The 24,893-nt window shown below is 44.4% G+C and overlaps 4 protein-coding genes and 4 non-coding genes across 61 annotated transcripts in view; 6 read left to right on the forward strand and 2 right to left on the reverse strand.

Annotated features, from left to right (window-relative positions):
* PBRM1 (polybromo 1) overlaps positions 1–1,021 on the reverse strand; it is a 137,773-nt gene extending 136,752 nt beyond the window's left edge. For 17 of the 50 annotated variants that reach the window (XM_063703483.1, XM_063703485.1, XM_055382608.2 and 14 more), the window contains exon 1: positions 825–941. The gene's annotated coding sequence lies outside the window, so the exon portion shown is untranslated. Of the gene's footprint in view, positions 1–824 lie in introns of all 50 variants that reach the window. The other 33 variants (XM_055382643.2, XM_055382617.2, XM_055382637.2 and 30 more) reach the window with 5 other exon arrangements.
* On the forward strand, positions 857–9,577 carry GNL3 (G protein nucleolar 3). 2 transcript variants are annotated; one of them, XM_004034288.4, is made up of 15 exons: positions 857–1,181; positions 1,846–1,904; positions 2,323–2,460; positions 2,579–2,692; positions 3,185–3,268; positions 4,150–4,282; positions 5,671–5,783; positions 6,024–6,150; positions 6,621–6,708; positions 7,949–8,123; positions 8,263–8,405; positions 8,484–8,620; positions 8,708–8,883; positions 9,112–9,178; positions 9,271–9,577. In XM_004034288.4, the coding sequence occupies exons 1-15, from the start codon at positions 1,169–1,171 to the stop codon at positions 9,351–9,353; spliced, it is 1,650 nt and encodes a 549-aa protein (XP_004034336.1). In that variant the 5' UTR covers positions 857–1,168; the 3' UTR covers positions 9,354–9,577. The 2 variants fall into 2 exon arrangements, with proteins under 2 accessions (XP_004034336.1, XP_055238627.1); XM_055382652.2 differs by lacking the exon at positions 857–1,181 and adding an exon at positions 1,206–1,278.
* LOC115934201 (small nucleolar RNA SNORD19) lies at positions 4,324–4,391 on the forward strand. Its single transcript, XR_004070023.3, has one exon. It is a non-coding gene; the product is annotated as a small nucleolar RNA SNORD19 (small nucleolar RNA).
* On the forward strand, positions 5,823–5,906 carry LOC115934211 (small nucleolar RNA SNORD19B). The gene has a single exon (XR_004070032.1). It is a non-coding gene; the product is annotated as a small nucleolar RNA SNORD19B (small nucleolar RNA).
* Positions 6,457–6,532, forward strand: LOC115934202 (small nucleolar RNA SNORD19). Its single transcript, XR_004070024.1, has one exon. It is a non-coding gene; the product is annotated as a small nucleolar RNA SNORD19 (small nucleolar RNA).
* Positions 7,813–7,889, forward strand: LOC115934204 (small nucleolar RNA SNORD69). Its single transcript, XR_004070026.1, has one exon. It is a non-coding gene; the product is annotated as a small nucleolar RNA SNORD69 (small nucleolar RNA).
* Positions 9,568–21,003, reverse strand: GLT8D1 (glycosyltransferase 8 domain containing 1). 4 transcript variants are annotated; one of them, XM_055382655.2, is made up of 12 exons: positions 20,648–20,797; positions 19,926–20,150; positions 18,992–19,090; positions 15,623–15,674; positions 15,440–15,538; positions 12,890–13,103; positions 11,623–11,740; positions 11,315–11,399; positions 11,009–11,121; positions 10,497–10,663; positions 10,262–10,374; positions 9,568–10,111 (listed from the first exon to the last, which is right to left on the reverse strand). In XM_055382655.2, the coding sequence occupies exons 4-12, from the start codon at positions 15,636–15,638 to the stop codon at positions 9,921–9,923; spliced, it is 1,116 nt and encodes a 371-aa protein (XP_055238630.1). In that variant the 5' UTR covers positions 15,639–15,674; positions 18,992–19,090; positions 19,926–20,150; positions 20,648–20,797; the 3' UTR covers positions 9,568–9,920. The 4 variants fall into 4 exon arrangements, with proteins under 4 accessions (XP_055238630.1, XP_018878798.1, XP_063559567.1 ...); XM_019023253.4 differs by lacking the exon at positions 18,992–19,090 and having other exon boundaries at positions 20,648–20,992; XM_063703497.1 differs by lacking the exon at positions 18,992–19,090 and having other exon boundaries at positions 19,926–20,154; positions 20,648–20,992.
* A 27-nt stretch (positions 21,004–21,030) lies between these two features.
* Positions 21,031–23,363, forward strand: SPCS1 (signal peptidase complex subunit 1). Its single transcript, XM_004034294.5, has 4 exons — positions 21,031–21,483; positions 21,845–21,904; positions 21,994–22,080; positions 22,884–23,363. Exons 1-4 carry the CDS (start codon positions 21,040–21,042, stop codon positions 23,007–23,009), a joined length of 717 nt encoding a protein of 238 aa, XP_004034342.3. The 5' UTR covers positions 21,031–21,039; the 3' UTR covers positions 23,010–23,363.
* The last annotated feature ends 1,530 nt before the right edge of the window (positions 23,364–24,893 follow it).

Genomic DNA, 24,893 nt, shown 5'->3' on the forward strand with positions numbered 1-24,893 from the left:
AAATTATGCTACTCTTTTATGTGCATGAGTCCAATTTGCACTTTTTGGGGAAAAGCACATAGCCAAATGGAGAAAAAAATAATACCTAAAATTATTTGTCAAGAATCCTAATGTGTTGGAAAGTAAGTTAATTAAAACATTTTACCCCAACATACGCTTCTATAATTATTGTAAGAATTTCTGTATCCACTATACCGTGTACTTATTTTTCAGGACTTTTTCTATATTTTTGCAACTCTTTCTTCCCCTTTAAATTAAAACTTATTATAATAACAAAACTGTGCTTCCCCAAACCAAGAAATATACACAGTTCCCAAAATCCCGGATTCTTTGTGGTGTTGAGATGAGAAGCTGAAATATCTGGCCTCTACAATAAATACAAGTCCCATTGATTAAAATACCCGGAAAAAATACGGAAAGAAAATCACTAAGAGTTTGTGTCGAACCGTCAAGAAACAACAACAAAAAAAAGAGGCCCTGAGCAACGGAGGAAATGAAGGACTTTCCCGACCTGTCACTGGTATTGGGGACTGAGGGAAACGTTGACAGCTTTGAAGCTGCCCCGCGACGAGCGGGAAAGAGGAGCGCGGGGAGTTTCCGACCCGTAGTGCGCCTTTGTCCCTGCCGGCAGGTGCGACAAGGCTACTGGGCCCATCCGGAGGCCAGCCGCCGCGCCCCGCCCAACCCCGCGCGCCTGGCCCGACCGGCGCGTCCCCACGGCCGGGGCGGGGCTTCCGCCGCGGCTCCCGCCCGCCCGGGCCCACACAAAGGCCCGGCAGCTGACCAAGGGGGAGCGGCCCCACCCGCCCTGAGCCCGGCCTTACCCAGCCGCTCCGTCGCCTGCAGCCCCGGCCGCGGTCACCGACCGCCGCGCCCCGCCCCGTGGCCGCCACGGCTGCTGCTATTGCTCCTCCGGCCGCGGCCGCTGCCGTCGCTTCGGCACCCGCCGCCCTCACCTCCCTTACCCCTCCCGGTGCCGCCGCAAAACCAGTCCCGCGGCCGCCAAGCGATCCCTGCTCCGCGCGACACTGCGTGCCCGCGCACGCAGAGAGGCGGTGACGCACTTTACGGCGGCAGCGTAAGTGCGTGCCGCTCGTCAGTGGCTTCAGTTCACACGTGGCGCCAGTGGAGGCAGGTTACCGTGCTCGTGCTTCTTTCTACAGCAAATATGAAAAGGCCTAGTAAGTGGGGTCGGGAGGCGGGCGTGGAGGGACCCACGTCTGGAAGTTGCTGCAGCCACCACGACGCTCTTCTACGGCTACGGCTTTGTCTCTGCTGGTATGGGGGTGGGAGCCTACGCGTAGGCCTTGGCCCTATTTCCTGGTAGAACCGAGAGTTGGAAGTCCCTACGGCGATCATGTTAAGCGCGCGGGCTCATTCTGCGGAACGAAGCCGGGCAGAGGGTGGGGAAGACTAGGCTAGATTTTCGTAAGGAAGCAGCGTCTGAGCCAGGTTTCAGGCCCAATATTTTCCTTTCCGTGGCCACGTGCAGACTGGCCCAGGTGAGAGCTGAGAATCGCCTCCCAGACTCAGTGTTCCTCTCCTGCCTTATGATTCGTGCTGTTTGACACGAAGTGGCTGTCGTTTTGGGTCTCATACGCTGTTGTGTATGATCCCATTCTAATATTGTGAGGGTAGGTGCAGGGAATTTTGACTCCATTCTGGATCTACTGAATCTAATTCTCTGGGATTTGAAAGTAGCACGTATGTTTGCATTAGGCATTTCGCATTAGACTTAACGTTAGGTTTGGTAGCCAATAACACAAGAAAAGGATATAACTCCATAGTGCGTTAACCCAGAACTAATCATTTGGGTTAACAGATTTGTGATGTGTTTCTTTGTAGAGTTAAAGAAAGCAAGTAAACGCATGACCTGCCATAAGCGGTATAAAATCCAAAAAAAGGTAAGTGTAGTGCTTTAGAGAGCTATACCAAACACATTGCTAAACTGATTTTACCCTGTTCCTTTGCGGGAAAGTCTGGGTTAATGTGATTTGGTTTTGGGAAATGGCATTGGATAGACTGACCATGGGCACAAGCTCTTAGGCATCAGGAGTGCAGCTGTGAGAAAGTGCAGTGATTTGGTGATAAGTCTCTAAATTTGTTCAGCATGTTAATCTCTGCATAGAGAGCCTTCTAGTTACAATTTCTTGCTGTTTTATACTTACATATGCATTACTTTGTAAGATTCCAATTAAAGCTCCATTTTCCTAGGACATTTTATAGGCATAACTAAATTGCAGCCAGATTGGTTTCTCACTTGAATTGTGCTTAAGTATAAAGATATTTTTGTAAGCAGACAAAATCTCTTTATTTTAATAGGTTCGAGAACATCATCGAAAATTAAGGAAGGAGGCTAAAAAGCGGGGTCACAAGAAGCCTAGGAAAGACCCAGGAGTTCCAAACAGTGCTCCCTTTAAGGAGGCTCTTCTTAGGGAAGCTGAGCTAAGGAAACAGAGGGTAAGTTATGTTAGCCAGAATTTTCATTGAGTGGTGTAGTGTGTTATGTGTGATATTTTTCAGAGTAAGGTAACAACACTAGTCACTGGTTCACCTATTTCCCTTATGGCTCTGACAGCTTGAAGAACTAAAACAGCAGCAGAAACTTGACAGGCAGAAGGAACTGGAAAAGAAAAGAAAACTTGAAACTAATCCTGATATTAAGCCACCAAATGTGGAACCTATGGAAAAGGTATGATTAGGTCTCTTTATGAATGAGAGATCAGGGGTTTTGATTTTGGTTTTTTTGCTTGGGCCTGAGTGCAGTGGCACAATCACAGCTCACTGCAACCTGGACCACCCAGGCTCAAGCAGTCTTACCACCTCAGTCTCCAAGTAGCTGGGACTACAGAAGCACACCATCACGCCTGGCTAATTTTTTTAGCAGACACGGGCTTTCACTATATTGCCAAGGCTGGTCTCAAGTGATCCACCCAGCTCAGCCTCCCGAAGTTTCTGGTATTACATGTGTGGGCTGTTGTGCCTGGCTGAGAGATGAGTTCTGATGCAGAAATAAAAGCACATCCACAAGCTGCTGAGCTTCTTGGGAGGAAGACAACTGAGTTCAGACTCCATCTTACCTATTTAACAACTGCAAGTGCTGCTACTCAGCTGTGGAAAATGGAGTTAGAGGTTACAGTTGCTCTACTTCTAATTTTGTGTTCTTTCCCCCTTTATCCTCTAGGAGTTTGGGCTTTGCAAAACTGAGAACAAAGCCAAGTCGGGCAAACAGAATTCAAAGAAGCTGTACTGCCAAGAACTTAAAAAGGTATCTTAGCCTAGGTCAGTGCCTGACAGTGGTAATGAGGTTTAAAAGACTCAAGTCATTTTTTTTTTAACCTTTTAAGATCAAGGGTGCATGTGCAGGTTTGTTATATGGGTAAACTTGCGTCATGGGGGTTTGTTGTACAGATTATTTCATCACCCAGGTATTATGCCTAGTACAACATTAGTTATCTTTCCTGATCCTCTCCCTCCTCCCACCTTTTCACCAACAAATCATTTCGTGACTCGACTCTAGCTTATGCTGTTTAATGCCTTTCCTGCTATGTTTACCTGACGGAAATAGTTTCTTTGGTTCTAAATATTTGCACAAAACTGGTTCTGCCTGTAAGCATGATTTACAACATTAAAAAAAAACGTTGACATAGTGTTGAGATTGAGAAAGGTACATTGGAGTAAGCAATGTCAGGCTAAGGGTCTCTAAAGTACTCTGTTGAAACCTAAATGAAGGAGGACAACTTGGTGTAGTTGCTCTCCAGCACTCCCATCCCCAACATCCATTTTCCCAAGCTCACTCCCCCATGGATAGAACCTGACTGCCCCTCAGCAGCTTTTGGCAAGGCCAGAAGGACCTATCACACTATATAATTCACTATGGGAGGATTCAGACAGGGATATTTTCATTTTTGAAATCCATCTTGATCAGAGACTGCTGAGCAAGCCTATGTTTTACTTTCCTGTGTGAGAAATGATGAGGGTCAACATTCTTCATACCAAAGTGAAGACATGAGATCCAACTCTGAACTCACCCTGTTGCTAAATGGATAATGCTAGTACTCTCTTGTGGAAGGTATTACCAGAGCAAGGGATGTAGTTCTGATCGTTTTCTCCTTGATAATGTACTTCTGGTCATTTTTTCCTTGATAGGTGATTGAAGCCTCCGATGTTGTCCTAGAGGTGTTGGATGCCAGAGATCCTCTTGGTTGCAGATGTCCTCAGGTAGAAGAGGCCATTGTCCAGAGTGGACAGAAAAAGCTGGTACTTATATTAAATAAATCAGGTGAGTAAAGAGGGTACCCTTTGTCTTCTGTGTACATGGGTGAGGTACGAGGAAACTGTCTGATAGTCACTGAAGACTGATTAGATCCAACTCTGATCTCAGCAAAGCCAGAGTACGTGCACTTTGCCAGAGACAGTGCTAGGCAGTGGGGAGCCAGGTGAGTTTTACAACTGACTCAACTGGTTTCTACTATTCTTTTGCCATTCAGTATTTACCATCTTTTAAGTAAAGAGTGTAAGCTGCTATACCCAGCTTATTGTGTAGTATATTTCATTTAGGAAGTGATGACAGTGTGACAAATTCCCCACACCTACACAATGTCGGGTATTAGTTCAAGAGTGAAATAAATTGGAACGTATGTGACAAAATATTTAAATGAAATGCATAATTATGCATCTGAGTTTGAGCAGCAGGAACAAGAAAACCCAGAACAGAATTACAAAGCAGAAAATGGGAATGAGATCTAAAATTGTTGTTGGGGTTAAGAAACAATTGGCTGCTTGGGAGGCTGAAGTGGGCACATCACTTGAGGCCAGGAGTTCGAGAAAAGCCTGGCCGACACGGCGAAACCCCATCTCTACTAAAATACAAATATTAGCCGGGCATGATGATGGGCACTTGTAGTCCCAGCTACTCGGAAGGCTGAGGCAGGAGAATTGCTTGAACCCGGGAGGCGGAGGTTGCAGTGAGCCGATACTGTGCCACTGCACTCCAGCCTGGGCAACAACACTCCATCTCAAAAAAAAAATGAAGAAACAATTGGCTGCTAGCTAAAGGTAAATTCTGGAAACATAGCTCTAGGGTTAGTAGGGTTGTAATCCAGACGCTGAGTCTGTCCTGAAGTTTTCAAGTGAGCAATACAAGGGGAATTGAAATAGAGAAGTGCAGATGCTGAGCTCTGTTAAGATACGGGCAGTATGGTAGGGGAGCTTACCCTGCCCTGATTTTCTAGTTAAATCCTTTTGAAAGGACTGGGAAAATGTAAACCAGAGTAAAATCTATAGTTGCCAGATTTTGCAAATGCATCTCAACAAAATAGCCAAATTGGAGCAAATGTCTTTTTCTTTTTTCTTTTTTTCTTTTTGAGATGGAGGCTTGCTCTATCACCCAGGCTGGAGTGCAGTGGCGCCATCTCAGCTCACTGCAAGCTCCACCTCCCAGGTTCACGCCATTCTCCTGCCTCAGCCTCCCGAGTAGCTGGGACTACAGGTGCCCGCCACCACGCCCAGCTAATTTTTTGTATTTTTAGTAGAGACGGGGTTTTATCGTGTTAGCCAGGATGATCTCCTGAACTCGTGATCCACCTGTCTCGGCCTCCCAAAGTGCTGGGATTACAGGCATGAGCCACCGTGCCTGGCTGCAAATGTCTTATTTCTAATTCCTATCAGATCTGGTACCAAAGGAGAATTTGGAGAGCTGGCTAAATTATTTGAAGAAAGAATTGCCAACAGTGGTGTTCAGAGCCTCAACAAAACCAAAGGATAAAGGGAAGATAACCAAGGTATCCTTTATTAGTGGTAAGAAATGTGATTCTTTCAGATTTTGGTTGAAATATGATGAGTGTACAAAATCTTGATTTAAGTAAATGAAAAATTACAAGATCCAACTCTGATTTCAGCCAGAGATCATCTGAAAGGCAATGTAGTTATCTTAAGAGCTGGGCTCTAGAGCCTGATTGCTTGGGGTTTGTTGAAATTTATCAGGTAAGTTGCCAGAATAATTCAACTATTTGGAATTTTAGCGTGTGAAGGCAAAGAAGAATGCTGCTCCATTTAGAAGTGAAGTCTGCTTTGGGAAAGAGGGCCTTTGGAAACTTCTTGGAGGTTTTCAGGAGACTTGCAGCAAAGCCATTCGGGTTGGAGTAATTGGTGAGTTTCAGTTCATTACTTTTTACTTTTTAAGTGTTGAAATAGTTAAGAAGTTTAGCCAGCTCTCCAAGTGCCCAAGCAGCAGTGTATGGAGTTGTTGTCAAGTAAAAGGCTCACTCAAATACTAGCTTCTTGCTTACACCTTACTGAAAGCACATAACCACACACAATTTAAAGAAAAAAACTTACACAACTGCTGCCAGATTCAGGTTTTTTGTTGGGACTGATTACTGTAGGAAGCTGGTTTCTAAAAGTTCTTGGTTTGTTTGAATTTATAGTATTTTCCTGCCTTTGCATTACTTGTGCAAGAAATGAAGAAACTAAAATTGGTCTTAGTATTGAAGTGAAGACACTGAGATCCAACTCTGATCTTGCCCTAAACATCAGGGAAATGGAAAATTAGGCAGTGAAAATTTCATAAGTGCCAACATATAATGCTTTTTATATCTGGATTTCCCATTTATTTGTAGGTTTCCCAAATGTGGGGAAAAGCAGCATTATCAATAGCTTAAAACAAGAACAGATGTGTAATGTTGGTGTATCCATGGGGCTTACAAGGTAAATGGAGGTGTCCATAATTGTAATATTATAGTGACACACTATTTTATTTTGGTTATCTCAAGGAAGGTGATTTTTTTTTTTTTTTTGAGACAGTTTCACTCTTGTTCCCAGGCTGGAGTGCAGTGGCGCAATCTCGGCTCACTGCAACCTCCACTTCTCAGGTTCAAGTGATTCTCCTGCCTCAGCCTCCCGAGTAGCTGGGATTACAGGCATGTGCCCCCACGCCCGGCTAATTTTGTATTTTTAGTAGAGACGGGTTTCTCCATGTTGGTTAGGCTGGTCTCAAACTCCTGACTTCACAGCTGATCTGCCTGCCTCGGCCTCCCAAAGTGCTGGGGTTACAGGCCAAGCCACCGCGCCCGGCCTATTTTTATTTTTTAAAGCTTTTGGTGAAAGATTTAAGCCAGTGCTAGAACTGATTGGAGTGGGACAGCTGCCCACAATTTAGTTTGAAAGACAAGTTCAGCAGATAGATTGAGAGAGAGGAAAGCTCCCTCAGAGGAAGTGATGTTTGAACCTGGCCTTGAGAAATTAATAGAAATTTGCCAGATAGAAGTCTGCCACCACACCTGGCTAGTTTTTGTATTTTTAGTAGAGATGGGGTTTCACTGTTGGCCAGGCTAGTCTCAAACTCCTGGCCTTAAGTCATCCACCCGCCTAGGCCTCACAAAGTGTTGGGATTACACTTGTGTTGGGTGGCATGAGCCACTGTGCCTGGCCAACTTTTAGATTTTTTTTTTTTTTTTTGGAGATGGAGTCTGTCTCCCAGGCTGGAGTACAGTGGTGCTATCTTGGCTCACTGCAACCTCAGCCTCCTGAGTAGCTGGGATCAAAGGCACCCGGCTAATTTTTGTATTTTTAGTAGAGACAGGGCTTTCATCATGTTGGCCAGGCTGGTCTCAAACTCCTGACCTCAGGTGATCCACCCACCTCAGCCTCCCAAAGTGCTGGGATTACAGGCGTGAGCCACCGCGCCCAGCCAGAAGGCGGCATATTTATAGCAAAGGAAATAGCATGTGTTTTGGTTGATGTAAATATATAAGCTATAACATGCAGTGTTTCTCTTTAGAACAGTCGGGTATGCTGTTACAGTTTTAGATAAATGTGAAGCAAATGATGATAAACTGGATCTGACTGACTGTGCTGAGTCTGTTCAATCCAACCCTGAGCTTCATGTTCCGTCTCATACCCTCCAAATAGACCAATGCCCCCATCAATTCCATCGCTCTTCTTTCAGGAGCATGCAAGTTGTCCCCTTGGACAAACAGATCACAATCATAGATAGTCCGAGCTTCATCGTATCTCCACTTAATTCCTCCTCTGCGCTTGCTCTGCGAAGTCCAGCAAGTATTGAAGTAGTAAAACCGATGGAGGCTGCCAGTGCCATCCTTTCCCAGGCTGATGCTCGACAGGTAAAAGGACCCCTTCTCATGAGCTCCTTGGAGCCATCTTCTTTCATCATAAGCATTTTGAGTAGAAAAATTTTGGAAGTGTTTTAAAGTACTGGCATGTCAGATGAACGACAGCTCCTTTGTTTGGTTTTTTTTTAAGGTAGTACTGAAATATACTGTCCCAGGCTACAGGAATTCTCTGGAATTTTTTACTATGCTTGCTCAGAGAAGAGGTATGCACCAAAAAGGTGGAATCCCAAATGTTGAAGGTGCTGCCAAACTGCTGTGGTCTGAGTGGACAGGGTAAGCTTTCTTTTCTGTTGGCATTTTGGTGACCACTAGAATAAACCTTCTTTTGACACATCTTATTTTTAATATCAGTGCCTCATTAGCTTACTATTGCCATCCCCCTACATCTTGGACTCCTCCTCCATATTTTAATGAGAGTATTGTGGTAGACATGAAAAGCGGCTTCAATCTGGAAGAACTGGAAAAGAACAATGCACAGAGCATAACAGGTGAGAATTGTGTGTCGCTGCTGTCTTCATCAGCTGACAGGCCAGTGGAGCTCTTACCTGTTTACATGGGCTTGCTTTCTTTCCCAGCCATCAAGGGCCCTCATTTGGCCAATAGCATCCTTTTCCAGTCTTCCGGTCTGACAAATGGAATAATAGAAGAAAAGGACATACATGAAGAATTGCCAAAACGGAAAGAAAGGAAGCAGGAGGAGAGGGAGGATGACAAAGACAGTGACCAGGAAATTGTTGATGAAGAAGTTGATGTAAGTGTGTCCTCCATGAGTTAAAACTGAAGTGAGTTTTCTAGCATTATAATACATAATGGAAGGAACTGAAGATAGGAAATATTTGAGGCTTGTGATCCATTAGCCTTAATTTTGCACATCCCGTTATATGTACCTCCAAAGAGTTAATTTTTCAGGTACATACTACTTGGATTAAATGAGCAGACAAGGGCTACTAATCCAGCACTATTTTTCTTTGTCACACAGGAAAACAGCTCAGGCATGTTTGCTGCAGAAGAGACAGGGGAGGCACTGTCTGAGGAGACTACAGCAGGTGAGGCAGGCAAAAGGGGTTCTAACGAAGCAGCATGGTATAGAATCACTTACTTCTTGAAAATAAAATCTCTTTATTTTCCTGCAATATAGGTGAACAGTCTACAAGGTCTTTTATCTTGGATAAAATCATTGAAGAGGATGCTGCTTATGACTTCAGTACAGATTATGTGTAACAGAACAATGGCTTTTTATGATTTTTTTTTTTTAACATTTTAAGCAGACTGCTAAACTGTTCTCTGTATAAGTTATGGTATGCATGAGCTGTGTAAATTTTGTGAATATGTATTATATTAAAACCAGGCAACTTGGAATCCCTAAATTCTGTAAAAAGACAATTCATCTCATTGTGAGTGGAAGTAGTTATCTGGAATAAAAAAAGAAGATACCTATTGAAAAATGTAAGTTTTATTTACAGATCAGGCCACAGGTTACAAAATTAAAACCAACAGCAGTTTTGAATTATCTCTACCAGCTAGCCGAACTAGCCATATCAGTTCTTCTTTCCAGTCATTCAGCATTGTAGTAAGAAAACACTTGGTAAGGCAGATGGAGACATATTTATAGTCTATAGTCTGTCTGGGAAGCTGACTGCCAGACAGGGCAGTTTGTCATCTTTACCTAGCTGACACATCTTTTTCCATGGCTTGCTACCGATAGGCATTGAAGCCTAGCAACTGTTACTTCCCACACATGCTATCTTCCAGGACTTCCTGAGAAATGCTTATAGTTCAAATTCTGTTTCACTTTATGTTTGAGATCTCGGTATATCTTCGGATTAGGTTGAATTTGCCTGTTGGGTCTGGAATATACCATTTTTCCCAAACATCGGTATATGAAGCAGTCCTTCCCCATGGCTTAAAATGTCCATTCCAATGGAGTAACTTGGCAGCCTTTACAAACTGAGGTGAATATCGTTTTCCAGCACTGGAACCTTACATTTGAGACAAAAATAGCCACATCATTGTGCCATGTGAAATTGTGCAGAAAACTTAAGGGAAACAAAGAATATACCCCATCCCTGAGGATAGTTCTTTAGATACCAATTCTTTACTAGTTTATGCCACTGGTTAATTCTACTTACCAAGGTGGCGGACATTCCACATAGGATCGATGGTAGAGTGCTGTTGATAAAATACGATAAGCAGAGGAGGTGTTGTGATGCTACCAGCCAGGGTTCTGCTATACAGTCCCTCTCTTGGTGGGACAGAAAACAAATGTTTGTTTGTTAGTGAAAAGTACTGACTAACTCCTGTTAGTCAAGACTCTAGGAATTGAAATACAACAGTTTTTCACAGGCCAGTTAGTTACATACTTACTCTACATTGAGTTTCATCCATTTTTCCAGTTGGTTAGTTATATTCTGTCGTTTCCATTCCGTCAGGTTTGCAACAAAAACTCCAGGATTAAATGAGCAAGTGCTGGCTTTCATGGAAAGCTTACGAATTCTTTCCTTTTTATAGTCAAGATAGCCAATGTAATTGTACTAAAAACACAAATAGGATATATGTACTTACTGCTTCAAACAGAATAGATACAATTTTATAGCCAGTAGAGAGAAGAGCTGTTAAACTATGACGTCTTCAGATTAGAAAATAGATATTTGAAATTCCAAGTTAGAATAGGAACCTAGATGTTGACATAATAAACCAGATGTTCAAGAACAATTAGGCTGTCAAGTCCATGAAGAAGTCTGTTACAGAAAAGCAGGCTTGAGTTTTGGGATGAAATGATTAGGGAGTGTAAATTGCAGCAAAAGAGTTCCCTGAATTTGCAACCTCTTCCCATTAAACAATATTGTAGGAAGAGGGGTGTTTGGTAAGCAATTTACCTGGTTTCCTGCTCCACGGATGACAACTTTAGTAGAGGCTGAATCACAATCTTCTGAAAATGCAGCTGCATGTCCTGGCTTCAGTGCTGTATTGTAAAGGGCAAGAATATCACCTGAAATAGACAAGATGTTAAGATTTACATTTCAGTTGCCTTGAGAGTTCCCTGTTACTCCCACTTCTCCCTATGGTGACCTTTTATAGAAGACCATAAATAAACCACTACAGCCCACTGTAGCCCATTGTTTTATTTAGCAATTGTACCCAATCTGGGTGGAGAACAGCACTCATGGTGACATTTTTGATACCTTGCACAATTACGTCATCATCCATGTATATGGCCTTCTTTGCGCTGGGAACCAGAATTGGCAAGTAGAACCTTGCAAAGGTTAACTGGAAAAGGAAAGAATAATTGGCATAGGATACCGCACTAGCTGTGCTTTTATTTACACAGAAACTCCTAGGATGCTTTCAGTACCCATTCAGGAGAAGAAATGACTCTTAGAACCACCCAGGCTTGGTCCCCAGGAAACTACTTGCACTATACCCACAGATACCCAGGTATTCCATTATTTCCTAATACTGCCAAGTGCAAAGAAGGATGCATGGAACTCACAGGTTTCATGGATTCCCCCTGGTCAGGATCCTCCTTTACTTTTCCTTCCAAAAGTTTAGGGTCAAAATTGACAATTTTATATCTGATGCTTTTCAGGGAATCACTGTTGAGCCAGGACCTGATGAAGATAAAACACTACATTTTAGTTTCAAATAATGTCTCCAAACCAATGAGGGAATAATGCAAAAGAAACCCTACGGACCAAATAAGTGTTTTCAAGCTCCTTTTATCTCTGAGCTTTGGTTTCCTCGTCTGAAGTGAGGGTAATTCCCACCAAAGTCCCTCCCTGAATTAAGATTGTATGGTAATTATCTTCTAACACTAAAACTACTCTAGAAAAACTATAGAATTAAGAACATTTCATCACCACCTGGACCATCCAACTCTTAACCCTCTAAATACACTGGTGAAGAAAAGGAGTCAAAGTGACGGTACCAACAGAGTAATCTCTTGTCTACAGACTGACTTCTTAATTCACTGTGGTGACCCTAATTCCACCACTCAAGTCTGAGGCACTACCTTGTAAGAAAAAACTGTTTGCTAAAGGAGTACTGCACATTTTTTCTAGGTCAGTTTCAAATCAGTGTTTTGTGGCTACTTAGTGTTATTTCTGTAGTCTATTTTTATACAGCTTCTGTTTCTGTATTTTAAATGGGTTCAGAATTTACAGCTTTAAAAACTAAATATGAACCATGGAGAGGGCCACAAGGACCAAAATGTTTTAGAAATTTGACAACTGGTTAATTTGTTAGACCAACAAATTTGCAGTAAGTTTTATAAGTCTTACTCATTTTCAAAACGGATTGGACTATCCAAGTTTCCCCAGATCACTCTGGGCCAGGATTTGGATCAGGATCTGTGATCAGCATCACAACACTACCTTGCCATTGTTGCTAAGTCCCTTCCCACTCTAGACCAGAACTGCTCCGAGCATGTCCATGAAATAAGGAACTTGTGACTTGTAAATCAACATTTACTGCTCCCTTCACTGAGAAAGTATTATTATCAAAACACCACCAGGTGGGGTTAACAGTTCAGAGTGACAGCTGACTTACTTCCTGGCATGAGCTCCTTGTATCACTTCTCCTATTATGGGGCTATGCTCATAATACAGTCCTAAAAAAAATACGTCATTTGTACAGTTTATCAGTGGTACAATTTCAATTGTATAAAACAACATACAAACCACAGAAAAACAGATCCTGGATTGGCAGCTGGCCTGCTCTAAATCATCCTCTAGAAGCAGAATCACATAAGCAGAGCTCACCGGAGATGGTCTGCTGTATTGTTGAGAGTAACAATGTAGAAAATCACATTGGAGCGAGTGTTGTGCTGAATGCTGTTTATAGCTGCAATGGCCCCCCCAAGCCTGTCTTCAGATGCAGCGATGACCACAGGAATCTCCTCTTGTCTCCCATGTACTGCATGTCGGAGAGCATTTGGGACAAAGTCTATAGGTTGAGGCCCCACAATTCCTGAATCTGAAAACACAAGGAAGGCACTGTGATTACAATCTCATGGGCTTTTGATATAGAGTCCAAGACATGGAAAAAGGGAAGGTAAGGATTATGGTACTGATCTGCCTCATTCTCCCCCATTAAACTGAAGCATATAGCCCTGAAACTTTCCCTGTATGTAAATAAGCTTTTGGAAAAGTGGAGGAAGCATTTTTTAAAATACACTGACAGCACTTTGATACACTACTGGTAGGAAAATAACAGAACCTGTTAGAATGTATTATGGCAATTTGTATCAAGAGTTTCCTAAGGACAAAATCTGAAATATAATCAAAAGAAAGAATTTTATTTAAATTGTGAAAACTTAGCAGCAAACTAAATCAATGTTTTTCAAGTCACGAATCACAAGTAGGCATGAAACCAATTGAGTGAGTCACAATCAATTTATACAGAAAAAGTTTCTGGATTGCAATAGAAAACTGAAGTAGAGGCCGGGCATGGTGGGTCACGCCTGTAATCCCAGCACTTTGGGAGGCTGAGGCGGGTGGATCACTTGAGGTCAGGAGTTTGAGACCAGCCTGACCAACATGGTGAAACCTCATCTCTACTAAAAATACAAAATGAGCCAGGTGGTATGGTGAACACCTGTAATCCCAGCTACTTGGGAGACTGAGGCAGGAGAATCGCTTGAACTCGGGAGGTGGAGGTTGCAGTGAGCCGAGATTGTACCACTGCACTCCAGCCTGGGCAGCAATAGGAAAACTCCATCTCAAAAAAAAAAAGAAAACTGAATTAGAATACCAAAGAAAATATAGTGTATCACACAAGGAAACTGCAATTACTGTCCTGTATGCATTCTTGCCTTTCATTTTTTTTTTTTTAATTCCTCATTGAACCCTGGTATTTACTATGTGCCAGGCAATATCTAGGCACTGGGGTTACAGCCATGAATAAAACGTCCCTAACTTTCTGAGGATAGACAGCCAATAAGCAAATACACATGTTTGTACATGTGCTACATGTAATGTATTTCCTATTGTAGGGCTGCCATCAAAAAGTCTGTAAGCTGTTGTACCAAAAGATGTTATCCTGTGGAAACAAATTAATAGACATTAAGATTATGTATGAAGAGTTTCTACCATCACAGTGACATGCTTATGATATACAGAAAAACATGTCATGTACAGTTTATATATAGTACAATCTCAACTGTACAGAAAAAAAGATGTGCAGGAAAAAACTGGAAGGTACTAAGCCAAAATTGTAAATGAAATCATTCAACCAACTAATATTTATTGAACAGCTAGTATCAGCCATCATCCATAGGCACAGAAGATAAAACAGTACACAAATTGCCTTCATGGAGCTTAAATACTGTTGTCTCTTTTTTTTTTTTTTCTTGAGACGAAGACTCACTCTGTCACCAGGCTGGAGTGTGGTGGCGTGATCTTGGCTCACTGCAACCTCCGCCTCCTGGGTTCAAGCGATTCTCCTGCCTCAGCCTCCCGAGTAGCTGGGACTACAGGTGCCCACCACCACGCCCAGCTAATTTTTGTATTTTTAGTAGAGACAGGGTTTCACCATGTTGGCCAGGCTGGTCTTGTACTCCTGACCTTGTGATCTGCCCACCTCAGCCTCCCAAAGTGCTGAGATGGTCTCGATCTCTTGACCTTGTGAGACGCCCACCTCGGCCTACCAAAGTTTTGGGATTACAGGCATGAGCCACTGCTCCTGGCCACTGTTCTCTTTTTTATAAACTTTCCTACCAGGAACATGCATTACTTTATATGTATCATACATATATACACGTGATAAAACATGCTATCAGAGCACTCCGTGAAAGTCAGGGGAAAGCTATTACAGTCTCTCACTCTGGTCAGCTATGGTGGGTGGCAATCCAAAAATGATTTTTGACAAACACTCAAGCCTCAAACATTTCTCAATACCAAGGGAGAACAGTATGAACGACTAATTCAATATACTGTGCAATATATTATACAACACAGTGATTTTTAAAAATCACTTGACAAACTTTTATTGCTACAGTCCCACTGATGCAGCTGCACAGCTGACGGAAAGTAACTAGACTGACACTCTAGTGACTAGAGCAGGCATCAAACACCAAGGACACTGGTATGCCCTCACTTTCTGAAGCCCTGTCCTGCTGACATGTGAACAGATGGCAGCCCTCAGAGGCTCTCCTAAGGCCTCTGATTTGGTGAAAAGGAATATTCTGTCAGATCAAACCCTTAACAAACAACTGCTAGTACTACCGGAAGAACAACAACTTAGGATGTGTGACACAGAGAATACCAGGTCCACAACAGATTCTAAGGCATTATTAGTAAGTGCTCCCATACCTGTAACCTCATTCCTTAACAAACTGCTCAAGCTGAGGAAGTTATGGTGCAAAACCAGTAAGAAGAGAGCAACAGCCAGGACCAAGATGATGATGTTTACTGAAATAGATAGGGAAAACCTATGTTATACCTCTTTATCTTTGACCAGGTATAAAAACAACTTAACTTGTAAAAAGAGCATACCTTTACGGAATGACATCTTTTTCTTCTGTCATATAAATATTAGTTTTTAACCCTACAAAACAAAAACAAGCCCCCAAAGTCAGTAAGCACATGAGAAGGGACATCAAAATGCCCTAACGCTTTTTTTTTTTTTTTAAATTCAGGAAGAAACAAGAGGCATATACGGTATTCTGCCAGAAACTCATTTTGAATTCACAGTTCCCAAGAACCCAATTTGGGATCTGAAATTTTAGTGGTACTCATTAATAAAAAACTTAAAAATAAGTTGGAGAAACAGCCTTAGCCTTGTACATTATACATCACAAGATGAAAAGCAAAAGAAACATTTAAGAATTAAGCTTCAGCCAGGCAGGATGGCTCATGCCTGTAATCCCAGCACTTTGGGAGGCCGAGTGGGGTGGATCATGAGGTCAGGAGTTCAAGACCAGCCTGGCCAAGATGGTGAAACCTCGTCTCTACTAAAAACTGCAAAAAAAAAATTAGCCAGGTGCAGTGGCAGGGGCCTGTAATCCCAGCTGCTCAGGAGGCTGAGGCAGGAGAATCGCTTGAACCTGGGCAACAGAGGTTGCAGTGAGCCGAGATCATGCCATTGCACTCCAGCCTGGGCGACAGAGTGAGACTCTGTCTTTAAAATAAAAAATTACATAACATAACATAATTAAGTTTCTACTTAAAATTCCTAAAGTAGACATGGATTCACGTTGTCTACGACCAAGTAACCTGAGGTCTTAGCCTCATCAGTAAAAACATGCCTGTTCAGAGTTGTATCCCATTCACCTTTAACATGAGTGTCCTCAGAGAAAAGAATATTATCCAAATTCACTTGACAAACCCACAGCAGAGAAAAAGCTACAAAAATTCACAAAATCCAATCGATATCAAAAGTGTGGAGTACATTTCTAGCCATTGTAACTAGCAAAAAAAAAAAAAAAAAGGCTTATTTTAGTTTATTATTTTTTGAAACGGAGTCTCGTTCTGTCGTCCAGGCTGGAGTGCAGCGGCATGATCTCAGCTCACTGCAACCTCTGCCTCCCGCATTCAAGCGATTCTCCCGCCTCAGCCTTCCCAATAGTTGGGATTACAGGTGTGCGCCACCACGCCCAGCTAATTTTTGTATTTTTAGTAGAGATGGGGTTTCACCATGTTGGCCAGACTGGTCTCGAACTCCTGACTTCGTGATCTGCCCACCTCAGCCTCCCAAACTGCTGAGATTACAGGCGTGAGCCACCACGCCCGGCCAAAAAAACATTTAAGGTGCTATTCTCAAAAACCATCTCTGTTAGCTAGCTATTCATCTCTTAAGAAGGTGGTGTCTAATTGTCACAATGTCCTGGTTGGTCCTCCTCAGCTCATCTGACCTTCACTTTTTCAGAACAATTCAGTGGAAACAAGATAGTAGGTGGAACTAAATTTATTTAAAAAACAAATTCCTTCAACAAGCTCTGGATAAAATGTTTCCTTAAAGACATTTTACCAACCAAGATATCGTGAACCTATCTTTTAACCCTTTCTTACTTCATCTTCACCCATAGTAGTACCCAACACTTACATAAGGCTATTAATTTTACAAAGCACTTTCAAACATAGCGTATTGCAATGCAAGTTAGTTCATTTGTTTTTTTAGACAGGGTCTCACCATGTTGCCCAGGCTGGCCTCTAACTCCTAGGCTCAAGCAAGCCTCCTGCCTCAGCCTCCCAAGTAGCAGGGACTACAGACAAAGTAAATTTGAATTAACTTCATCCTAGGAAAATTGTGTGCCTACCAGGCACTTAATTTCTCAAGGCCTTTGTAAAGAAGAGAAATATATTGAAAAACTGTTTAAAAAATTGGGGGCTGGGCACTGTGGCTCATGCCTATAATCCCAAAATGAAAACAACAAGGCTAACGCAGGCAGATCACCTGAGCTGAGGAGTTCAAGACCAGCCTGGGTAACATTGTGAAAGCTCATCTCTACAAAAAATACAAAAATTAGCCAGGCATGGTGACGTGCATCTGTAGTCCCAAGCATCTGGGAGGCTAAGGCAGGAGGATCACCTGAGCCAGGGAGGTCAAGGCTGCAGTAAGCCATATTCATGCCACTGCACTCCAACCTGGGTGACAAAGCAACACCCTGTCTCAAAAAAATAAAAAATAAAAAGCAATAAAAACTGGGGATCAGCCAGGCACTGTGGCTGATACCCATAATCCCAACTATTCAGGTGGCTGGGGTGGGAGGCTGCCTGAGCCCAGGAGTTCCAGACCAGCCTGAGCAACATAGTATGACCATCCCCCGACCCCATATCTAAAAAAAATTTCTTTTTAAAAACGGGATCACAGGCCAGATTACAAATTAGGGGGAAAATACACATCTTTCTTTCTTTCCTTTTTTTTTTTTTTGAGACAGAGTCTGGCTCTGTCAGCCAGGCTGCAGTGCAGTGGTGCCGTCTTGGCTCACTGCAACCTCTGCCTCTCAGATTCAAGCAATTCTTGTGCCTCAACCTCCCGAGTAGCAGGGACTACAGGTGTGCGCCACCACGCCCAGCTAATTTTAATAGAGAGAGGGTTTCACCATGTTGGCCAGGCTGGTCTCGAACTCCTGACCTCAGGTGATCCACCTGCCTCGGCCTTCGAAAGTGCTGGGATTACAGGCCTGAGCCACCAGGCTCAGCTCACACACACCTTTCCAAAGCAGTATATATGAAGTACAATGTATCAGTGAACTTCTTCTCATATACATGAGGGCGCCGTGGCTCATGTCTGTAATCCCAGCACTTTGGGAGGCCAAGGCAGGTGGATCAAGAGGTCAGGAGTTCGAGACCAGCCTGTCCAAGATGGTGAAACCCCATCTCTACTAAAAATACAAAAAATTAGCCAGGCATGGTGGCAGGTGCCTGTAATCCCAGCTATTCGAGAGGCTGAGGCAAGAGAATCCCTTGAACCCGGGAGGCGGAGGTTGCAGTGAGCTGAGACCGTGCCACTGCACTCCAGCCTGGGCAACAGAGTAAGACTCTGTCTCAAAAAAAAAAAAAAAAAGAGAAGTATATACATCAGTATATACCCTAAGTCATACGCCTCTATCACATTATGGGCTGACCTTATCTACAGAAGCTGGCAGAGGGGAGCTGTTCGGACAAAGCCCCAACATCTGCCTGCGATGAGGCAACTTCCACCACCACTGAGAAAACAATCTTGCACTCAAATAAATCCCACTTAATTAATGGTACAAGAGATAATGTTTTTAGTTTCTTGACTTCCAGTTAACAGTTACGGGATCAAGAGGCACACTTGGCTGGAAACAAGAAAAACACAATTCTATCAAGTATCTGACATACTTAAGTAGACTGGCAAGGCAGAAACCAGTTGCTCCTAGAACTTCCACAGTTACCTACATGCAAAACGCCAGTTATCGTGGAGTACGTCTAATCCATATTGTCTTTCCTGGGGCTATTCCTGGTAAGAGAGCTTTCCTGATCTGGTTATAAGGAATTCTCAAAACAAAATTGCACACAGACGCTGGATGTGTAATAGTTAACTACATTTTCGTAAGAGTATATAATTGTGTACAATTTGATTTAGCAACACAGTTGGTCCTCAGTATCAGTCGGGGATTGGCTCCAGGACTCCCCATGTATACAAAAATTCGCGGATGCTCAAGTCCCTTATGTAAAATGGCATATTACAGTCAGCCCTCTGTATCTGTAATTTCAATCCGTGGTGGTTGAATCCAAGGATACAAAACCGTGGATACAAAAAAAAAAAAAAAAAAAAAAGACCACACTGGCCGGGCGCGGTGGCTCATGCCTGTAATCCCAGCACTTTGGAAGGCCGAGGTGGGTGGATCACTTGAGGTCAGGCGTTTGAGACTAGTCTGGCCAACACAGTGAAACCCCGTCTCCACTAAAAACACAAAAATTAGCCAGGCGTGGTGGCGCATGCCTGTAATCCCAGCTACACAGAAGGCTGAGCCAGGACAATCCCTTGAACCCAGGAGGCGGAGGTTGCAGTGAGCCGCGATCGCACCACTGCACTCCAGCCTGGGCAACAGAGCGAGTCTTCGCCTCAAAAAAAAAAAAAAAAAAAAAAGACCACACAGAGATATATCTATTTATACACACAACAGAAAGTCTCTTCAAACACACCAAGAAATACAGAGCATGAGAAGGAAACAGGAATAAACTCTTGCCCATCCCTCTTTCTGCCTTCTACACGTCCTGAGTCCTTCTGAGGTCAGAAAAGTGTCAAACGTGTCTGCATTTTACTGTTTGGTCTCTGCCACGTGCAAGGATGAAAGGGCACTGAGGATATACAAACACTTTCTCCTACCCTTTCATCTGGCTGGCTCCCACTTGGCATTCAGAGGTCAAGGTAGCCTCCTCCAAACTCCACGTTGAGCTGCACCTCCCCTGAGCTCCCACATCTGGGCCTCCCTCTCCCAGGGCTAATCCAGCTGTCATGTATTTCTGGCGTGATGTGGCTGTCTCCCTTGACACGCTCTGGGCTCTTCCAAGGCAACAGCCTGGTCTTGGTAACAACCGTGTCCTCGGTCTACTGTCTGGCACAAACAAGGTGCCGTGAATATTTGCTGGTTGCATGAATGAGGACAGCAGTCCCACCCTGTCCCGGGAGTGCCTAGAATTCCACTGTTTGTGGCCAACCCAGAATACATAACCTGGGGGCCGGAGAGCCAGCTGGGACCCAGAGGCCCGGGTTCCTCAGAACGGTTTCTCTCCAAAACGTGGGCATCCCACCTGGCTGACGGTAACGGAGGAGGGTCTAAGATTTAGAGATACACCAGCCTTGAAAGAGAGGCTGAGTGAACCTTTGGCTGGCCTCTATCGGGAAGGCCCAGCCTGGGTCTGTGAGGGTCAGTAAAGCCGGCCAGAATGTGAGAGGGCCGAGTTCGGGAGCCCCCAGATGAGGGACTTTCTACGCGGATGAGAGGGACAGCCGAGCACCAGGGTCCCCTCTCCAAGGGAATTCTCTCTGTTGTGGATGCCGCCTAGGGTAGCCCCCCTAAATTCCAAGGGTCAGTAGGGCCCCCTTACACTTTGAAGCGATCGGAAAGTGATGTGACGCTCCGGGGATCCCGCCAGGCTCAGAGATACCCCTGGTTAGGGCTCCGACAAGTCGTTCCCCTCAAAGGCTCGCCGCGGCCGCCCTTACTGCAGGCGATGGAGGAGATGTGGATGCAGCCCGCGCCCCGACCCGCCCTGCCAGCTCAGCGCCCGCGCCGCAGGCCCCGGAGCCCAGCCCGTTGTCTGGCCGCCCGCGTTCCCTGCACGCTGGGCCGAGCCCACTTGCCCTCTAGCTCCGTGGCAGCCGCGCAGCCCCACAACGCCCAGCCTGCCCGCAGCGGTAACCGCTAGAGCGTCGCGCCAAACAGGCGCCGCGGGGCAGCCCTGCCGCCGGGGTCCTCGCAGGGAAAAAGGCCGTCGCCATGGAGACGCGGGGGCGCCGGCGGCCGTTGGGCCGCGCAAGTACTGTCAAGGACAGTTTTCGGGACGGGGGACGCGGCTCCAGGCACCCAACAGCACTGACGGCGAACACTTCACGGGTGCGCGATGCCTTGACACGGCGGCCACCACCACCACCTCAGCTGCCCTCGCGGGCAGCACGCCGCCGCAAAAGCGCACGTCGCCTAGCGATGGCGCGGGGCGGGGACACGGGCTGTACCGGCCCGTCGGAGACTTCCGCTTCCGGGACCGCCGCCATCGCTCTCCCGGGCTTAGAAGGCCCGGCTGCTGACGCGCAGTGCCAGACCTTATCCCTCTCGGTCCTTAAGTCTCGGTCGCCCTCGCCTCGCAGCCTGCCACCCGCGCTCAGCTGCCCGCCTCCTCAGCCAGCCATGCTGGAGCATCTGAGCTCGCTGCCCACGCAGATGGTGAGGGCGCAACCCGGGGACCTCTGCACGCCGTTCTTGTGCCTGGCAGCTTCGAAGCCTATGTTGGAGCACCGACCCGGTGCTGCGCTGTTCCGGGCCCGGATGGTTACCCTCCACCCTCTTTCCCGAATTGCCTCCTGGGTCCCCTTCTCTTCTACTCCGCGAGAATCTCCTGTCCATTCTCCGTGAGGGTGTTTCAGTTCCTCCCGGGAAGCCCAGAATTTAATATCTTGCCCAGGCCCTTAGGAGAGCGGGAGACCCTGATGTTGGGGTTACCCTGTGCCAGAGTTGTGAGGTCAGGGCAGGAATTTTATCTTCTCGGCGGTGGAACCAATTCTTTTTTTCCTCTGCTTCACCCCAGGATTACAAGGGCCAGAAGCTAGCTGAACAGATGTTTCAGGGAATTATTCTTTTTTCTGCAGTAAGTATTGGTTTTACGTTTAATCTCCGCCCCCGCCTCCCTCCCAACCCTCAGTTTGAGTGTGTTTAATATACTTCATTTGTCTCTAGATAGTTGGATTTATCTACGGGTACGTGGCTGAACAGTTCGGGTGGACTGTCTATATAGTTATGGCCGGATTTGCTTTTTCATGTTTGGTAAGAAATTTGTGGGTGTTAGTGGCAACTTGGGTTTTGTGAGTCGGGTTGGTTTGGTTAGACCTACTCAGTAGTGAGACCCAAAGCCAACGTTTCCCTCATCCTTCCAAACAGCGTTTCCCTTTGCTATCATTGGAAAAGTAGAATGCCAAAATAGTGTCAGATGGTGCGAACTATATAAAAGGACACAGCTTATTTCCTTTGGCAGCTACTCTAGGTAATAATCTTAAGGTCAAAGCCAGCAGGAGTTTTTCATGGTGCTCACATTGTCCCCTCACCTTTTATTTATTTATTTAAATTTTTTGAGACGGAGTTTCACTCTTGTTGCCCAGGCTGCAGTGCACTGGGGCGATTTCGGCTCACTGCACCTTTTGCCTTCAGGGTTTAATAGATTCTCCTGCCTCAGCCTCCCGAGTAGCTGTGACTACAGGCGCCCACCACCACACCCAGCTAATTTTTGTATTTTTAGTAAAGGCAGGGTTTCACTGTGTTGGCCAGGCTGGTCTCAAGCAATCCGCCCACCTTGGCCTCCCAAAGTGCTTGGATTACAGGCGAGAGCCACCACGCCTGGCCCCCACCTTTCTTTTAGGTCTTAAAGCCATTTGTATAGGCAGTGAGCCTGTTCCCATCATCTTACAGTATTTTGCATGGATGGTGGCACAGAGCCTTTATAGGAATATGGATTTTTTTTTTGTTTTTTTGTTCCCTCAGCATAGGAGTCATTTGGGAACCTGGCATTATACGTAATGATTTTTTAAACTTTTAATAGCTATAATTTATGCATTTCCTCTTTTCTGGCCCAGCTGACACTTCCTCCATGGCCCATCTATCGCCGGCATCCTCTCAAGTGGTTACCTGTTCAAGAATCAAGCACAGACGACAAGAAACCAGGGGAAAGAAAAATTAAGAGGCATGCTAAAAATAATTGAGGTTTTCATGATTCAGCACCTGCTTTTGTTTCTGTGAGATGAGCTAAATTGCTTTCATACCCCAGATAAGAGCTAAAACCACCTAATGCTCTTATGGCACAGCTGTGTATAGATTTAGTTCTCTTTATACTTCATTTCTAGCCCAGTTGGGTTTTGATTTATATAAGTAGTTTAGACCTTCTCTTCATAATCTTGCTCTGAGATGGGGAACAGAACACACAAGTATGCAGTTTCTTTCAGGTGTAAATAATGAAAAATAAATGCCTCATAAATGATAGTACAATGTAACTATCAAAGTTTTATAATTCATTGAGTTAACCATTTTAATGTTTCCAATTAAACCTCATAGTGCAACTTCTTTGTCTAAAGGGTCTTCTGTTCATTATTCTGCAAGGAAGATAATTAATAAAAGCCTAAGTTAGAAGTTCGTGGTTCTGGCCAGGTGCAGTGGCTCTCACCTATAATCCCAGCACTTGGGGAGGCTAAGGCAGGAGGATGACTTGAGCCCGGGAGTTTGAGACATTTCATGGTATGTAATTAACAGTTGTCATTAGAACATTAGTTCCATGAGAACGGGGACTTTATTTTGCTCACTGCTGTCTACCCAGTACATAGAAGAGTACACGATGCATTGTTAAGTACTTAAGATTTATTGAATGAGAACTGCATTGTACAATATGGTGCCACTAGACACGTCTATTTAATTAAAATTAAAATATAAAACTCTAAAACTAGCCATGATTCAAAGGCTCAATAGCTATATGTGACTAGTGGCTACCATATAAAACATTTCCATCACAAAGTTCCATTTATCAGATCTTATATAGAACCTTGAATAAAATTTAATAGACAAGTGATTTTGTATTTAACATTTCACCTTTATTGAATGCCTATAAGGCCATTTGAATAACGGATCATGTACAAAGCAACAGGAAAAAAAAAACTGCAAGCAGTAAAGGTTGTGCAGGTGATATTCAGTAACACTGCAGTGTAGCCAGAGCAAGGACAAAACTTCCTTAGCTTGTAAGTCTGTGGAAATCAAAACTTCTAAAAGAGAAAACCAAAATCAGAATTACTGACACTTTAGGCCAGGCATGGTGCCTCAAGCCTGTAATCCTAGCATTTAGGGAGGCCAAGGCAGGCAGATCACCTGAGGTCAGGAGTTCAAGACCAGCCTGGCCAACATGGTGAAACTCCATCTCTACTAAAAATACGAAAATCAGCCAGGCATGGTGGTGTGTGCCTGTAATCCCAGCTACTCAGGAGGCTGAGGGAGGGGAACTTGAACCCAGGAGGCGTAGGCTGCAGTGAGCCAAGATCGCACTACTGTACTCCAGCCTGGGCAAAAAGAAGACTCCATCTCAAAAAAAAAAAAAAAAAAAAAGAATGATTGACATTTTAGAACCAATGCCAAAAGAGTATCACATCAAAGTCTCTGAACTGTGGCCAAAGGTATATTTGGAAGAAAATTCAGTCTTAAAGATGAGTTTTTAAATTAATTTAGGAAGATGAATTAAGCACTCAAGTAAAAACGATAAAAGTGGGAAGAAAAAATGTTTAAACAAAATAAAAATATACAGTATGGTAATAAGAAAGTATGGGGGAAGTCAGGTGTGGTGATTCATGCCTATAATCCCAGCACTTTCAGAGGCCGATACAGGAGGACTGCTTGAATGCAGTTTGAGACCAGCCTGGGCAACACAGACTTCCTCTCCACAGAAAATTTTAAAAATTAGCCAGGTGTGGTGGTGCATGCCTGTGGTCCTAGCTACTTGAGGGGCTGAGGTGGGAGGATCACTTAAGCCCAGGAGGTCAAGGCTGCAGTGAGCTATGATCACCTCACTGCACTCCACGCTGGGTGACAGAGCAAGACCCTGTCTCAAA

This window comes from Gorilla gorilla, chromosome 2 (genome assembly GCF_029281585.2).
Source record: "Gorilla gorilla gorilla isolate KB3781 chromosome 2, NHGRI_mGorGor1-v2.1_pri, whole genome shotgun sequence".
Taxonomy (NCBI): Eukaryota; Metazoa; Chordata; class Mammalia; order Primates; family Hominidae; genus Gorilla; species Gorilla gorilla.

Bases quoted from the DNA above. Each gene is read 5' to 3' on its own strand.
- GLT8D1 (XM_004034291.5), bottom strand. The intron at 11,741-12,889 runs GTGAGCTCTGCT...TATCTTCATCAG, and splicing joins AATACAGCAGACCATCTCCG to GTCCTGGCTCAACAGTGATT. The intron at 10,375-10,496 runs GTAAGTATGTAA...TGTCCCACCAAG, and splicing joins TGGATGAAACTCAATGTAGA to AGAGGGACTGTATAGCAGAA.
- GNL3 (XM_004034288.4), top strand. The intron at 8,621-8,707 runs GTGAGAATTGTG...TTTCTTTCCCAG, and splicing joins CAATGCACAGAGCATAACAG to CCATCAAGGGCCCTCATTTG. The intron at 8,884-9,111 runs GTAAGTGTGTCC...TTTGTCACACAG, and splicing joins TTGTTGATGAAGAAGTTGAT to GAAAACAGCTCAGGCATGTT.
- SPCS1 (XM_004034294.5), top strand. From the start codon at position 21,040: ATGGAGACGCGGGGGCGCCGGCGGCCGTTGGGCCGCGCAAGTACTGTC. The intron at 21,484-21,844 runs GTGAGGGCGCAA...GCTTCACCCCAG, and splicing joins GCTCGCTGCCCACGCAGATG to GATTACAAGGGCCAGAAGCT. The intron at 21,905-21,993 runs GTAAGTATTGGT...ATTTGTCTCTAG, and splicing joins GAATTATTCTTTTTTCTGCA to ATAGTTGGATTTATCTACGG.